This window comes from Microtus ochrogaster, chromosome 17 (genome assembly GCF_000317375.1).
Source record: "Microtus ochrogaster isolate Prairie Vole_2 chromosome 17, MicOch1.0, whole genome shotgun sequence".
Lineage (NCBI taxonomy): Eukaryota > Metazoa > Chordata > Mammalia > Rodentia > Cricetidae > Microtus > Microtus ochrogaster.
Genome location: NC_022019.1, coordinates 35,278,171 through 35,294,718, shown reverse-complemented (window position 1 = coordinate 35,294,718; position 16,548 = coordinate 35,278,171). Strand labels below are relative to the sequence as shown.

Here is a 16,548-nt window from a genome sequence, read left to right as displayed (position 1 = left end):
AGGACAGGAATCAAATGCTACAAAGAAACCCTGTCTCGAAAATAAAAACAAAAACAAAACCAGTTTGCCTTCATTTTAGGCTTGAAAGTGGTCTTACAATAAAGACAAACTAGGTTTATGCCTGTTTATGATTAAATCTCTGTCTCTCCAGGATTGAAGTATACCTCACCTGTAAACTTGATTACAAATAGTTCTGTACTTCCTGTTCCTGGAAATGACAATGATACCTTTGTTTCCAAAGCTTTTTATAACCACCTGTTATTATGACCACTTGTTGTGATGACTTGCAGTCATGTCTTTGCTTCACAAGAGGTTATTATAACCAACTTCTCAGTTTCTGAAATTCAGTCTACTTGCCTGCCAAATCACACATTTGCAAATCTCCTGCCCATGACCTATAAAATCCTTCGCTTACTCACATTCAATGCTGATATCTTGAGCTCTGCTTTAGGGAGAGGCAGCCTGTGTACATGAAAGCTTGCTTTAATTAATTTCTTGCTTTAATTTATTTGACAATGATGATTTGGGTCAGTTGTCTTTCTCCTCAAATCTTGGAGATTATTAACAGCCTAGTGGACAGGGGCAGGCAAAGAGGTAAAGGGAATATTAAGTTGGGTGTATGGCTCACACATTAAATCCTGCACTCCAAAGGCAGAAACAAGTATTGAGCCATCTGTATAGCCTTGATATTGTCACTGTATACAGTGGAGAGGAAAAGGTATGGACAGGTTTGGTAAATGGGAGCAAAAATGTATTTTAGGTGTTAATACATTTTCTTGTTTCTATTTAGCAGGGTCTCATGCAGCATAGATTCACTTTGAACTCACTGTAGAAAAGAAAATGGCCTTAAACTCCCAGTCCTCCTGCCTCCACACTCCAGGCATTGGGATTATCAGACATGAGTCCCCAGACCTAGCATTTTCTTCTTACTATACAATACAATACTTTTAAGAGTGTGTCTTTTTCTTTACATTTTTTCCTCCTTTTGTTTTGTTTGTTTATTTCTTCAGAGACATATTTCAGCTGTCGTATGTCATGTTTCCTTACAGTTTTCCATCTATATTTCTCCTCACATAGGTATAGAGGTCAACAGTATAACATTTATATTTCATTGAAATGACTATTTCAATTTAATTTGTAATTACTTGGTGATAGTGTGTAATGCAAATTTACATTGCTTTTCGCCAGGCTGTCCCTGGAATCTTCTCAGGGCAACAAAGGAAGCATGAGAGAGGGGCCATGCACATGGGATAAACGCTATAAAACCTCCACTTCTTCACCGTGGCTCACAGTGAGAGCATGTTGTTGATTACATGCTAAAAGCTACCAGTTTGGGCAATAATTAGAAATAAATATTGCCAATGAAAAAGGGAAGAATAAATTCCTACATTTGTCTTAGTGAATATAAATAAACTAAAGTAAATTACTCGACCCTACTGCCTCTCAGTCTATCTTTATTAAAATGAAGATGATAACAATATTAATCTCATAGAATCACAGAGAGGATTAAGTTAGCTGGTTCTGTAGAGTCTTGACAACAATGACTGGATGGGCAAGTATGCACAATTACAATTTTAATATATTCAGTAACATTGTTATTGATATTAGGGTGACCACCTTTGAATGTTGACAAATATATGAAGATCAGTCTTAAGGGGTTATCTCAATTTTTTCTCAAGAATATTTAATTTTTGATATTTTTGCTAATTTCATAGTACTAGTACTGTCTGTTGATGATGTAAGAATTAAAATTTAGGGAATGTATGCATGTCTGTGTTCTTGGGAAACAGGTGTCATGTTATAAAACCAGTTGGGATATACTTTTATTCATAAATTTTAATTTCTCACTTATAGGTGTATTGTAATATATTAGATTCTGATTTTCACTTTCTTGCATTTTTAAATTTTTTATAAACTCTAAGAAATGGGTGTCAAACTTTAATAATGTTAGATGCCTTGATCATATACTAATTTGATCTGTATGAGACTGAGTACATATAACACAGCTTTCTAGGTTTTAGAACACATACAAATTACTTGAGATCTTTTCAGTATGTGGTAGTATGGAAATTTTGCATCACTAATGTTTGCTAAAATATTATATGTTAAGAATATAAAGTATATTTGTATGTATATTTAAACAATATACATGTGACTATAGTGTACATTTTCAGACATGATATCTATTTATATTAAATCAGTTAAATATTATGTCAAACAACTTGTTAGTTTTAAGCATTAAAATAAATTATAATATATAATATAAATTTTAATACATAATGAATACTTTTAAGTGCTATAAATGAATAGATTTTGATAAATGATCACTTCTAAATTACATGTGTCATCTTTTTGGATGAGAAAACAAAGCTTTTATTTGCAATTTTGTTTAATTGAAAGTCACTCATGTAAAAGCATTTGATTGGCCACCTGGTTTGTTGGTAACTATTCACTTAAATTCACTCGGTCTTGTTATCAAATCAAAGCTGTGTATTCTGTAGCACAAATGGGATTGTCTGTTTGTTTAAAGTACACACACACACACACACACACACACACACACACAACACATACAATACCATACAGAGTTTAATAATTTTTCCTCTATATGTTATTCAAAGTCCTGTAATATGAATATTGAATATATAAAATTCCAGAGAAATAAAACACATCAGTCAACTTAATTGACTGCTTTATAAAATGTTAACTCTAGAGGTTTCCTGCTTCAGATACCATGACTACAACATCTGTGCACTCAATTTTTGCCTTTCCCAGTGGTGGTAAGAACACTCTGCACTCTGTTTGGAAGATAGGTGTTATCAGAACAGTAGCATTCAGATATCTAACTGATTGATTATAGTCTGTAGAAAATGACAAAGATTGAGATGAACCTTTGCTGACCTCATTTTAACCTTCAGTAGACCACATCTCCAAAAATCAGAAGACGGAGGAAAAAAAGAGATTTAAAAATAAATGGTCCATTAGGTTTCCATTTAAAGTTAGTCTAGTTAACTTAAACCTGATAGAAAAAATTAAATAGTACCTTGCCCCTGATAACAATTAGCAAATTTATGTCACTTTTGACTCAATTTTTAGCTTTTAATAAGTATAGTTTATTATTCACCTTATACTTTAAAATTATTTTTTGACTTCTATATATTTGATAACTAATATATATTTGATAGCGAATGTGTTTGATACTTATAAAATACTTTTGTGATTTGTCATTGTTTTTTATTTAAGAACCGGAGATGTCTATTTAATTCAGGGATAAAATTTCTATTAAAAAAAATCCATGGTCAGGATCATTACTGGGCTCGGAGATGGAAGGGGTTGTGTGATTTGATGACTCTGGATATGGATGTAATGCACTAATAGCTGATATTGTTAGCATAGCAGGAAAGAGAAAACCATTTCCCTCTGGAATCTCTGACCTGGATGGAAATAAATGCTCCAGCTGAGTAGGTCAATTGCCTGGTGAAGGAACAATATCTCAAGAAGGCAGATCCACCCTAAGCTATGCTAAAGAGATGAAAGGAACAGTTATTCCTTTAAAGCGACGGTTTTCTTTTCTACAAGGAATCCTGTCTTCTGTGCCGTCACTGTAGAGTGACTCACCGAGGTCCTCACTCAGAAAGTCATAACTTTTCCTTTTTCTCACTCTTGTCTCCTCCTTTTAGATACTGGTCATACGCCTCCTCCAGTACTTCTGGAGTCTTCACTTTGCTACGCTCCTCTCGACTATGTATCTGCCTCTGTTTTTCTCCTTTGTCTTTCTCTTCCAGGCAGCTGTCAAGATTTAGTCGATTGCTCTAGGGTTTTTCTTTTAATCCCTAATGAAACTGCCCTTAAGCGTTTTTTTTTTTTTTCTGAGCCTCCTTTTAAATTATTTTACTGATGAAACTAAGATCTGCAAAAGAGGGAACACGGATTTCCCCTGTAACATGTAGTATCTCAGGTGGGGTTCCTCGAAATTTCTGGTAATAATACTTCTCACGGATGTATGATATGCCCTTTGCTATATATGCCTAGTATAATCCCTCTATTCTCTCATTTTAAAACTAATTTTAGAATTCCTTTTCATTTTAAGAAGCGTAAATTTGTCAGGACGCTTCTATGTTTATTTTCCCCTTGACATGGTGGTGGTTGACAAACTTTGCTATGAATTAAGAAATTAGATAGAAATAGGAGAGGAGAACATGACTGGTCATAAAGTATAGAGAAAATTTTTACCATAGATGTAAAGGATAAAACAGGCAGAGGGAAGAGTCCAGACTGAGCACGGCCAGCAGACTATACAGCGCCATGAGAGGAGAGGGGGAGGAAGAACAAGAGAAGAGGCAGCCGAGGCCAAGAGGCCAAGAGACTGGAACAACTAAAATGCTGTTATATAGGGACCAGTCTGGGGGAAGGGAAGTGGAAGGCTTTAGGATGGAGAGTTTTAGGGTTGGGGGAAGGCGGGATGAGAAGTGGAGGGAGGAGCCACAGATCCTGAGTGATGCCTGGAGAGCTGGGGCAGCCATGGTAATATATAAATAGGCACCTCACTTTGGCCTTCTGTCTTGGGTTCCCGAGACCTAATATGCTACATGAACAAAATAATTGTCATTTAGTCAGATTATACCATGTTGCACAGCATGAAGAATCTGTGGGCTGTGGTACATTCTTATTGGAAGCCCATATTCATAGGGGGAAAGCTAAAGGTTTCACTAAAATCAATCGGGAGCAGTTATCCCTTAGGAGTTTGATATTAAACAGTTCTTCCCCCATAAAAAGATTGTAAAAATCTTCAAATTTTACCTTTAACAAAAGTTGGCAATCTTATTTTGTTAAAGTACCAAATTAAACACTTTAAGGTCTGAGGAACAAGTGATCTTTATCTCAACTCCCCAGAGCTGAAATTTGAAGTTTCTTGAAAAAGCCTGTGCTAAAACTTCTAAAGACTAGCTGATTTAGAACTGTGATTGTGGAGAGACAGAATGTTACAAATCTTGAGCCAAACAAACCTGGGTTGCATTTAGCTCTGTTAGCAGGGATGTAGGCTAGACTATCAGTTTCTAAAAGCACAGCCTCTAAGAACAACATCATCAGATAGCGTCTAAAACCTGTAACAGAGATCCCACCCCCACCTCCTTGCCTGTGAGCTGCCTACCTGGTGCCTCTATCAGTGATTTGGGCAAATGCATTTATTACTGGAAGCTCTGGCTTCCCCTTTGGTCCCTGTTTCCCGTCATCTCTATGGATAGAAAGTAGAGCAGGTGTGTGGAATGCAGTACAAAAGGCCTAGCAGAATGCAGCAGCCCCACGGAATGACGGAGGTCAGGACTGAAAGGGCCATTAAGAAGGAGCAAGCTTTCCCAGGGAGCGGTGACCACTACCAGAGGCACCATTGTGCTGACTTGCATCTTTAGGAATGATTCATGCTATTTCTTACCTCCTCACAGCATAAAGGTTGGAGGACAGGAAAGATCATTTGCATGAACTCTTAGTGGAAAAAAAATGCTGATGTTAGGTAACTAGACAGATATCAGCAAGCTGCCCCGAAGGTCTTAGGGAACAGTCTTCTCCCTCATAGACAGTGAACCCCTCCTTTTTCTCCCCCTCCCCCTCCGCTAACAAATAAGAGTGCCTCTGGAGTACTTAAATCACCATATAAAACAATGGACAATTTGGGACATTTTGAGGCTCATTAAAATCTGAGCTATTGTTTAGCTGCCTGGATGGAAACATGGTTTTCCAAGTACACAGGGGCAGGGGCATGCATTATTCTGATTAGTCAACAGAATTTTCTTTCCTAGCAGCCCTTCACCTTACAGTGCAGACACAGAAAACACTTTGTGCAGGCCAGTCCACTTCCTGAGTCCTAACACAGAAAAATCTTAGCACTTTGTATACCTTTTGCCTATCTTTGTGTGTGTGTGTATGTGTGTGTGTAGTTGAATTTTTCTGATGATTTGAGCTTTCTCGCTTTGCTTCTCTGAAGTCAGTTCCCTACTCTTTCTGCCATACAGCATCTTGATGAACTGCATTGCTAAATGTGTAGACTTTCTCGACCTTAACTTAAAATATCATGGTTTTCTTTTTCCTCTCTTTATCATTTCTTCACAGGTAGCTACAAGGTTTAAAGTTTAAATGGCTGCTTGTTTTTTCTTACACATTAGCAAAACTTTTCTCAATCTTCCTTTTATGCTTGTTTTTAAATTCTCTTATTGATTAGCAAAAGGGTCCTAGATTTTTGTAAGTAGAATGTGGTACCCAATATGGGAATTCCCCAATATCTCTTGTAACGGTACATCTTTACTGTTTACCATAAAGTCTTCTGGTGAATTATCCTACAATCTTTTGGTCAGTTTAGATTGTTACATCCCCAGGGTCAGAGTTGCCTTTGATCATTCCTGGATAGTCAGAACATGTTGCTCATGACTACCTTTTATTCTGTGGCTTCGGAAGTTCGTTTAAGCGATTTCATACTAGAACCTCTCTTTCAGGGCAACCTGAATCCATGTTTCCAATCATGGTTGCTAACATTTGGCTCCAAATAAATTTTCTTATTTTCTTTCACTATGAAACTATATTTGCTTCACAAGTGTTAGATTTGATCTCGTGAAAAAAGTTTCTGGAAAAAAAAATTGCACTTTGCTTTGAACTTTCTACAAGACTGATTAATTGATTAAAAAAAAAAACTTCCATGATGATTGGAATGCTGTAGGTTCAGAGCATAATTCTAATTTATCTTCAGCTGACTTAACTAGCCGTTCCTTGTTTACCTCTGTGTCTGTCCTAAAATCCCTGTGACTAACAGATAAAACCTCTAGGAATGTATTAGTTTAATAGAACTTGTTTCCACCAATCAAAAGGCTAAAGCTGTCATCAGATAGCATCCAGGGCCTATAACTGAGAATTCTCTTTTTTGCTATAATCCATCTCCCTGTTGCCTCCACCAATGTCTTTGGAAACTGCCTCAATTTATGACTTTCTTCTCTTACTATAAAATCTTTATCTAATTGTTACTGCACTGGGATATGGAATTTGGAGAAACCTACATGAGTGTTTCCAGGTTGTGGCCACTGATGACTTAAGAATAAACTATCCCTTTCCAATTTGCGGTGAAAGTCACAGTTTTTTGTTGTTTGTTTGTATGGTTTTTTTTTTTTTTTTTTTTTTTTTTGAGTTGAGAGGCTAAAGACTGTAGCCCACAGGTTCCATTTCAAGGTCACTTCAGTGCTAGCATTATGTTTCCTTGTTTACGGCAAATCTTTGGGTTGGTGGCTAATTCATTCCTCCTGAGTTGTAAAACATGGGCCATATCTTCCCAGCATCCTCCCCTTTCATCCACAATCTAGAAAATTGTCTTTGCACATGTAAATAGCCCACCAGAGTGTTTTCCTGAATAAAGAGAAGGGTTCGCTGCTACTGTCAAGATAATGAGCATATAGCAGATGGTGCTTTCATTCCAGAACAACCACAGCAGAGAAGGAGATATGAAACTTCTGTCTCCATTGTGCTGTGCTCTTTTCCTATTCTATAATTTGACAGTTTAGTTTGGCATTTGGAACAAATTAATACTTAAACTTTTACTGGAATTCAACTGCTGGGTTTGTTGTCAAGGTGGTGGTTCTAAATATAGGTAGGTGAGAGAAGAAAAAGACACATCAAATTCCTTATCTATCTCGTTTTGGCACTTTCCGAGAGTTTATATTTAAATTTAAATAAGCATTCTTGTATTATCACTGCCAGCATTCTGTCACAGTAGTCCTTTTAGCTGAATGAATAAGAAACATAAATTAGATCTTCAGAGATAGCCTGGAGTCCATGCTTTTTCAGTCCATTGAAGATATCAAAGTGGAGGTACATGGGGTCCCTCCCAGCCCTTGGCATACTCCGTGTTGAGAAATAAATTATGGAACCAGTCATAATGAAAAGGTCTTTCAAAAAAATGAAGAGAAAAAAATGAAGAGGCCTTTTTTAATTAATTAATTTATTTATTAAAGATTTCTACCTCCTCCCCACCACCGCCTCCCATTTCCCTCCCCCACCCCCAATAAAATCCCCCTCCCTCTTCAGTACGAAGAGCAATCAGGATTCCCTGCCCTGTGGGAAGTCCAAGGACCACCCACCTCCATCCAGGTCTAGTAAGGTGAGCATCCAAACTGCCTAGGCTCCCACAAAGCCAGTACGTGCAGTAGGATCAAAAACCCATTGCCATTGTTCTTGAGTTCTCAGTAGTCCTCATTGTCCGCTATGTAAATCCGGTTTTATCCCATGCTTTTTCAGACCCGGGCCAGCTGGCCTTGGAGAGTTCCCGATAGAACATCCCCATTGTCTCAGTGTGTGGGTGCACCCCTCGCGGTCCTCAGTTCCTTGCTCATGCTCTCTCTCCTTCTGCTCCTGATTTGGACCTTGAGATTTCAGTCCGGTGCTCCAATGTGGGTCTCTCTGTCACTGTCTCCTTTCATCGCCTGATGAAGGTTAATATTCAGGAGGATGCCTATATGTTTTTCTTTGGGATCACCTTCTTATTTAGCTTCTCTAGGCCTTATGTCAAGCAAAAAGAACAAAAATGTTGCTCTTTTTCTTTCATTTGAAAACTCAGATCTTCTCATGAGTTCCGTTTTTTTTTCCATTGCCCATGCAAATGCACAGATTCTTCAGTTTGTTCCCACCACTGTTTCCCCCGTGCAGAGCCCAGGATAGAGATTTATCCTCATCAGCAAGCCTTGTTTGACAGATTGCTTCACTCCTGCTCACCACAGCCTTCCATGCCCACATGACCCCTAATCTCATCAATTACAATTATTTTATGTCCTACTTACTGAATTTCCCAATACATCTTTCGCCCTAACACATCTGGAACACTCAAATACTAAACTATAACTGTGTCTACTATCAAAAATAAATACTTTTTCTTTGTGTTGATGAGTGTCACTTTTATAGATCTTTTTACAAGTTAACATCAAGGAAAAGATTTCGTGTCCTAAGTAATTTGAGTAACATGCTTTCGATTTTGTTGCTTATAATTCTGATGACATTTGTCAGTTCTCTATATATTATGCTAATATTAACTACTTAAATGAGCACAAATGTACATTTTTGACAGACAGTTTCTTGAAATGTTTCACGTTTTAAGTTCAAGTAGGACACTGAGAAAGACTGTCATTTTAGTAAGAGAGTTCTTAAAAGTTATTAAATCTATCAACAAATGGCAGCATGGCAGGGACACTGAGTACAGTCCAGGGTCATGGGACTGAGGGAGAGTCCATTTTTAAACAATTTAGTGGAAGCGGGAGGGCAAGTCGATTGTAAAGTTTTGTTTGTGGTCTGCAGTTAGCAGGTAACCACTGAGTAGGGGTAGTCAGGTGAAGAATGTCAGGTGTCTAATGGATAAGCATCTTTCCTGACTGGGCGTGACTAATTGGTTAAGACAAGAACCTAGAGAAACGATTTAGTTCTAGAAACCAAGGTACCTTAGTTTCCAGAATTAGAAGTTTGGGAAAAATGAAAAAACTTCAAAAAATGGAATAACACTTCATAGTCCAATTAACCAAAGACTGGGAATCTTGATATGTCTTGCACAGTGACAGTCTTTGTGTTTTCATAATTATTCTCTTGCTTATTCAAGAGTGCTATGTTCCTCATAATAGGTTTTGTCACTCTGACAGCATATGTAAACCTTTGTCACATTTCTTCAGCCTGCCTTCCTAGCCACATCACTTTCTGTTTCTTCCCAACAATGCGTGCGTCTCAGGGCAAACTGCTAATGGTCCTGCTAATGCACAGTAGCATTTCCTGTCTCTAGTCTGTCATAATGCTTTTCACTCTGCCTATAATCCCTCTATCATCCAAGATGCCAGTTTACCATAAATAGTGTGTATTTATATGATCTTTTAAAATAAAATGGATGACTAATTTTATTTATTTTGTCATATCTGGCAGTGAGTTCAATACTTGATGTAAAGCCATGTTTATTGACTAAACATGTAATTAAATGTTGACCTGTGGAATTTGATAGAAATGAAATAATTTCATAAATACATAAAAGTTTACTTATACAATGGAAAGTTTGTTATTTCATAACAACTAGTTAGTACTTATTACATGCTGAGTGCTCTAAAACGTGTTAAATTCACACTAGTTCTCCCAGGCAGATTTTTATTCCTCTATATAATTTCCTCTATATAATTTCAACTCCATTTTAGAAATGTAGACTGAAACCCAGGAAGATAAAAATCATCTTTCCAAGAACACTAAGCTAAATAAAAATCAAACACTGATTGAATCTTAGCCGTCTGGGCATACAGATAATAATCTTCTGTTCCATTGGCTTCCATTTGCATATTAAAAGTATATTTATAAGAAATTGTTAGGACCAGTTAAGTCCTGGCCTTCAGCTGCTCTTCCCTCCAGAGCCTTCTAATTGAAGTTACTAGAAGCTGTGCCTAACTTAGAGGATCAGAGGATGGGATTTTCACCTGTTGGCTATTGACTGCAGTGTATTTAAGCCTCCATGGTGCTATTAAAGAGGGGCTTTTTGGTACCAGTGTTGGAAGGTCTGCGTGTCGGTCTGTCTCTGCGTGTGTATTCCTCAACCTCCAGCCCCTTGCCCGAAGCTCGAGAACTGGACAGGGGCTGCGGTGTGCAGCAAGAAATGATAAATTGTTGCATAATAAATAGTCCCACCTATGTGTAGTCCCAGCAATTCTCCTGAGAATACAGTCATTGCTTTAAACTGTAACATTTGAGGACTAGATTAAGTTCTTTAAAGGTCTTAAGAAACTGTATTAGATAATAACATCTTGGAATGTTGTTTCTCTGTGTATTCACTCTTATTATTTCACCAGGAATAAAATGGACAAAAATGGACCAACCAGACTTTGCCAACATTATATATTTCTCCATTGTGGTCTTTGTTTTGTTCTGTTTCATTTTGTTTGTTTGTTTGTTTGAGGCATTGTCTGCTTGGCTGTCCTGGAACTCACAATATAAACCAAGCTGAACTTGAACTTGGACAGATCCACTTGACTTTGCCTCAGAGGGGCTGAGATTAAAGGCAAAAGATATCTGTGTATCTGAAATCTTAGGCAAAACTTACAAAAATAATGCAAACAGAGACTAAAACAAAGTCCTAATCATGCAAGTATGAGGATCGGAATTCAGATTCCCAGCACCCATGTAAAAAGCCGGCCATGGCAATGTGGGCCTGTAATTCTATTGCAAGGTGATGATAAAGACAGGGAGATTTTTGGGCTCCCTGGCAGTGAACCACAGGTTCAATGAAGAGTGTGTCTTTGAAAATAAGATGAAGAGTCATAGGGAAAGAAACCTGGAATAGATTATGGCTTGTACACGCATGTACTCCCCACACGCATGTGCTCACACTCTCTCTCTCTCACACACACACACATACATACATAATACATGCATGCACAGACATAACACATGTACACAAACACAAAAGTTTCTAAAACACCTTAAAAGTGGTGTAAGAAGCTTTGCAGTGTCCAGTGAATAAGTTACATCATATATGGCAGATGTATTGGGAGCCCTTCAAGCTTTATTGTGTGGTTGTGATAAAATACCATGACTAAAAGCAACTGAGAGAAACAAGAGGTTTATTTCATCTTACAATTCTAGGTTATAGTGGAGAAGTCAAGACAGGAACTTCAAATAACTAGTCATATCATCAAAGTCAACACCAGAGAGAAATGAGTGCCTGCAGATTCACTTGCTTGTGCTCAACCTCATTTCTGTGATTTCTCCAACCTAATATAGCTCAGGACAGCATTCAGGAATGTTGCTGCCCACAGGAGCTGGGCCTACACACATCAATTAAGTTGATTAACACAATCTCTCACAGACATGCCCACAGGATATCTCTAATCAAGACCTGTCTTCCTAAGAAATCTGCAGTTGCATAATGTAGGCAATGAAAGTTAACCCTCACAGGCTGTAAGTCTGGTTTGGAACATTCATTTTGCTGGTCTCGCCACTTTATTCACTTTCCTCTGAGACACCTCTGAGACCCTGGCTCAGTGAGGCTCAGCTTATTAATGAGAACTAAAAGGAGGGTACTTGGAATCAGAAATTTAGTGGAAGGCCTGAACATTTATTTAGGCAAGATCTTATTAAGATCTGGGGTAGTATCATGGAGATCTGCAGACCTCTCTGTGGGAGGGGCCCACCCTACCTTTTCTTTTACTAATGTCTTATATTGATCAATGCATATGTCATCCTTGTCATGAAATGCATCTGAATGAATGAAATTCATTGCTCCTTGGAAAATTGCTTTCTGGTGAAACAAATTTATGGAGCACACTAAAACATACTGAAGAGGATAATGCTCAATAACTCACACTTTTTAAACTTTCTTTTTATTTATTCAATTTATATAATATAATAGTATTCATATTGTGCATCATGATCCCATTCATTTCCCTGTACCTTTGCATCCACCCTCTGTTCCTAAACACTCCCCTAAAAAATAAATTGAGAGGGAAAAAAGGAAAAATTAAAAATCTCACCATGGAAGTTGCAGTGTGACACAGTGAGTCACGCAGTAAGCCCCCTTGTCCATATATCTTTACTTGCAGAGTCATTGGTCTGATTCAAGGCCTCTGGTTTCTCCTACACCATGGATGCTGGGCCCTCAATAGTATTCTTTCTGGATATCCTGTTGTTGTCCTGTGTTGTGGAGATCCTGCAGCTTTAGATCTGTAGGTCAGGTCCTTTCACATGCTCCAGATAGAATGGATTTCCTCAACTTGTGACATACCAATAGCTCTGGTGGCTAAGTTGTATTCCATCTCATTGTATGACTCTGGTTTGCAGTTTCAGTCTGTTCCTCATTGTCATAAATTTGCCACCCTGGAATACTAGTGATCCAAGTGACAACTGACTAGTTTTTTGCAAAGTTATTTCAATGGAAATAATATAATACGTGTAACATCTTAAATATTTTTGCAAACTTTATCAGGAATAGATGGTGGCACACTAATGTGGTAAGTGGTTAGACACTGATCGATTCAGGCTCTGTTTAAGTGAAAATTCTGTATGGTTCATTTTTCTTTTTGTTTTTGTCATTTAGACAGGGTCTTGATATATAGGTAGGGCTGTCCTTGAATGTGCTGTGTTAGAACTGTCTGCAAACTCATAGCAATCCACCTCCCTCACTCTTCTAAATATTCAAATTACAAGCATGAGCTACCCTGACTATCTTACATTTTTTATTTCCTTATTAAGAGAAACTTATCTTTGCATATATATGCCCACCAATTGCAGACTTTCCAAATTCCTTTAGTATCAAAATTATGTATAGGGCGTTCCTGCATATAGGAGCACTCAACTCCAGTTATCCCTAGGTATGGTCAATATGTCAGAGAAATTCATGCAGAATGAGTGAACATTGGAAGCTTCTGCTTTCTACTTAACTTTCTTCTCTTCTTTCTTCTAATAGGAACTTTTTACCCCTGAATGCAAGTTTAAAGAGTCTGTTTTTGAAAACTATTATGTAATCTACTCATCCATGCTGTACAGGCAACAGGAGTCTGGCAGAGCCTGGTTTTTGGGATTAAATAAGGAAGGGCAAGTTATGAAAGGGAACAGAGTAAAGAAAACTAAAGCAGCAGCTCATTTTCTACCCAAGCCATTGGAAGGTGAGTACACCATACGCATCATCCTCTTGGAAACTGTTATATATATTACACAGAAACCTTTCATAGGCTGACAGAAATGTCTTTTATTGGAGTGCTATTTGAATATGTTTCTCCTTATTGTTCTGGGCTAAGCTTTGTGGGCACCAATATAGGTCTGGGATAGAACATGAGCTCACATGTGCCAAAGCCAGGATTTTCATTTCTGGACACCAAAAATGGGAGGAAAGAAGAAAAATAAAAACCATCCTCCCTCCCTCTCCCTCTCCGTTCCTCTCCCTCCCTCCACCCTCTCTCTCTGTGTGTGTGTGTGTGTGTGTGTGTGTGTGTGTGTGAGTGTGCACGCATGTACACACAGCAGAAAACTTCTTTCAATGCTGCAAATCCTCACTGTCCCTAATGGTCTAAGTACTTCATGATTTATAGTTAATTATTTGAAAGATAAAAATAAACTATGTAATTACAAACAGGTAATAAGTATATAAGAAAAACATTTTCACATAGAATTTCAAGTATTTGCCTGTTTTCAAATTGTCTGAGTAAAGTATTTTTGAATTGTTATAATTCTTGAAAATGACCCTTAAAAGCTCTGTAAAGTTCCATATCTCCTTCTATGCATAAATTATTTCTCTTGTATTAAAGGAACATGTCTACTTTCAGCTCTAAATAGCAGTTCCTTCACATTTATTTTTATCAGATCCCAAGGCCCAAGTTACCATGCTCTGTTGATTAGGAATATATGTACTTTGTTTATTAATTATTCTGCCAGAAGGATCAATCAATTGCTATTACTTACGGTAAATTTTAAAACTGAAAAAAAATGACTTTGATGCTATTCCAAAATTTTCTTAAGAATCAAAATGAGGAAACTAACAAAGCAACCAAGCTTCACAGGTGCCCTAGCCTCTTGGGATAAAAGAAAATACCACCAGGTCCCTCTAGAGGCTGACATGGTGATGGTAATGACTTCCTGTAGGTTGTAGCCCAGACTATCTACAGAATTTCTCAGTTTTCTCTTAGGACTCCTCAGGCTTCATGCTTTGAAGTTCCTCAATATTACCTCCTACCACCGAGCTGACCCAGCCCCTCTCCTATAGGTATGTCATGTTTGGGACATATAAGAAAAGGACGAGGGGCACAGAAAATATCAGAGACGTTCCTGCTGCAGTATAAACAGTATTATCACAAATAATCCTATTATTTGTTATTTCAGCCTTAAGTTTAATTGTTGTGTGAGTATGGTGTATAATATGAGGAGGGAAAAATATTGTGATATCATGTTTGAAAATAATTCCTAGACAGAGGTATTCCAATCAAAACAAGAGAGTGTGCTCTTCTATTCCTTTAAAACACTATTTCTGAAACACAACATTTAACAATGATGATTATTATAGAGATATTAATTTCCTTTACAAGCCCAAATAGGTTATATATTATATAATTAAAAGTTTTAGGACCATTATAGACATTTTTACAGGGGTATGATTGTTTCTGGATATTCTAAGGCAGTCAGATCTCCCACCCAATTTTACTTAAAAGATAGTACAAGTCAAAACGTTGGTACTATTTGGTCCTAAGTTAACTAGTACAAGTGAGAAATTGGAGATGCTTTGAGAATACAGACAGACTCTTTCTTTTTTCATTTTTTAAAAATTAAAAATAGGTTTTTAATGCAGCATATTCTGATTATGATTTTTCCTCCCCAAGGATCCTCCCAGATCCTCTCCACTTCCCTATCCACCCAAGTCCACACTCTTTCTTTCTCTCTGTCATTAGAATTGAAATTGGCATCTAAAAAAGGTAAAATTTGATAAAATAAAAACAATAAGAATAGAAGAAAACAAATAAACAAAAAAGAAAGAAGTCAAAGAATAAGCTCAAGAAACATATAGATGCAGAGACACACAGATTAACACAAACAGAATTAACATAAAACACAAAATAAGAAATATATATATATCCTATAAGGAAAGAAAACAACAAAAAGCCTAAAGCCCTGACAAAGCATTATGAGACAAAGAACCTCAAAAAATGCCATTAAGTTCATTTTGTGTTGACCATCTATTGTTGAGTATGGTGATAAGCCTTAAGATTGGTTTGTATACCTTTAGACTCCACTGGAGAAAACTAATTTTTCATTTGTGAGAAGTTACCCTTTGGAGAGAGCTCCTGGGTTAGAGACTGACTTCTTTTACATGGTTTCTAAGTCATTTATCTCAGTATGCATTTACCTTTATTAAGTGTGCTAAGAAAATTCATGTGTTACATTGATGCAAATGTAAGATACCTCCACAGCACACATGGCATTGATTCTCGCTCAACCCAGGGTCTTTTCTGCAGCACCTGTGCTTCCAAAGCCCAAGCAGCATGTTGGGAAGAAAGACTCTAATTATATTGCTGGTGGCAGATAAGTTTAAGTCAACTAATTTCTCCACATGTCAGATATTCTTAAATAGCCTTTCCCAAGACTCTGCAAAAGCATTTCCTACAAAGTGGCATGAACTATGGGGCTCACGTAACAAAGCACAACTCAGACAATTCCTTGATTTCCTTTCAGACATTAGTCTCCACTGCTCTTTCTGTTTTATGCCTCTGTCTTACCAACACCAATTACTTGATTTTTAAACAATGCATCAGAAACATAGATACAAAAATATAAATGCCATACAGTTGCCTCCAGTTGTATAAAAGCCCTATTTATGATAGTGGAAAAGGAAGTAGAAGAAATTATTCACAGAAGACTCGGGCTAAAGCAGAAGGAACCCTTTATTACCATAAAAATAGCTTAGTGATCTCTGGTGAAACTAGAATTAGGTCAAATACTTTTCTTCCTGGAGGTTGAGGCGAGAGAGAGAGAGAGAGAGAGAGAGAGAGAGAGAGAGAGAGAGAGAGAGAGAGAGAG

General features: G+C 37.4%; 1 protein-coding gene across 3 annotated transcripts in view; it reads left to right on the top strand.

Moving 5' to 3' along the window:
* Fgf14 (fibroblast growth factor 14) overlaps positions 1 to 16,548 on the top strand; it is a 477,073-nt gene that overhangs the window by 453,557 nt on the left and 6,968 nt on the right. For all 3 annotated transcript variants that reach the window (XM_005355704.3, XM_013349332.2, XM_005355705.3), the window contains exon 4: positions 13,451 to 13,649. In XM_005355704.3, the coding sequence (XP_005355761.1) occupies positions 13,451 to 13,649 (199 nt within the window). The remainder of the gene's footprint in view (positions 1 to 13,450; positions 13,650 to 16,548) is intronic.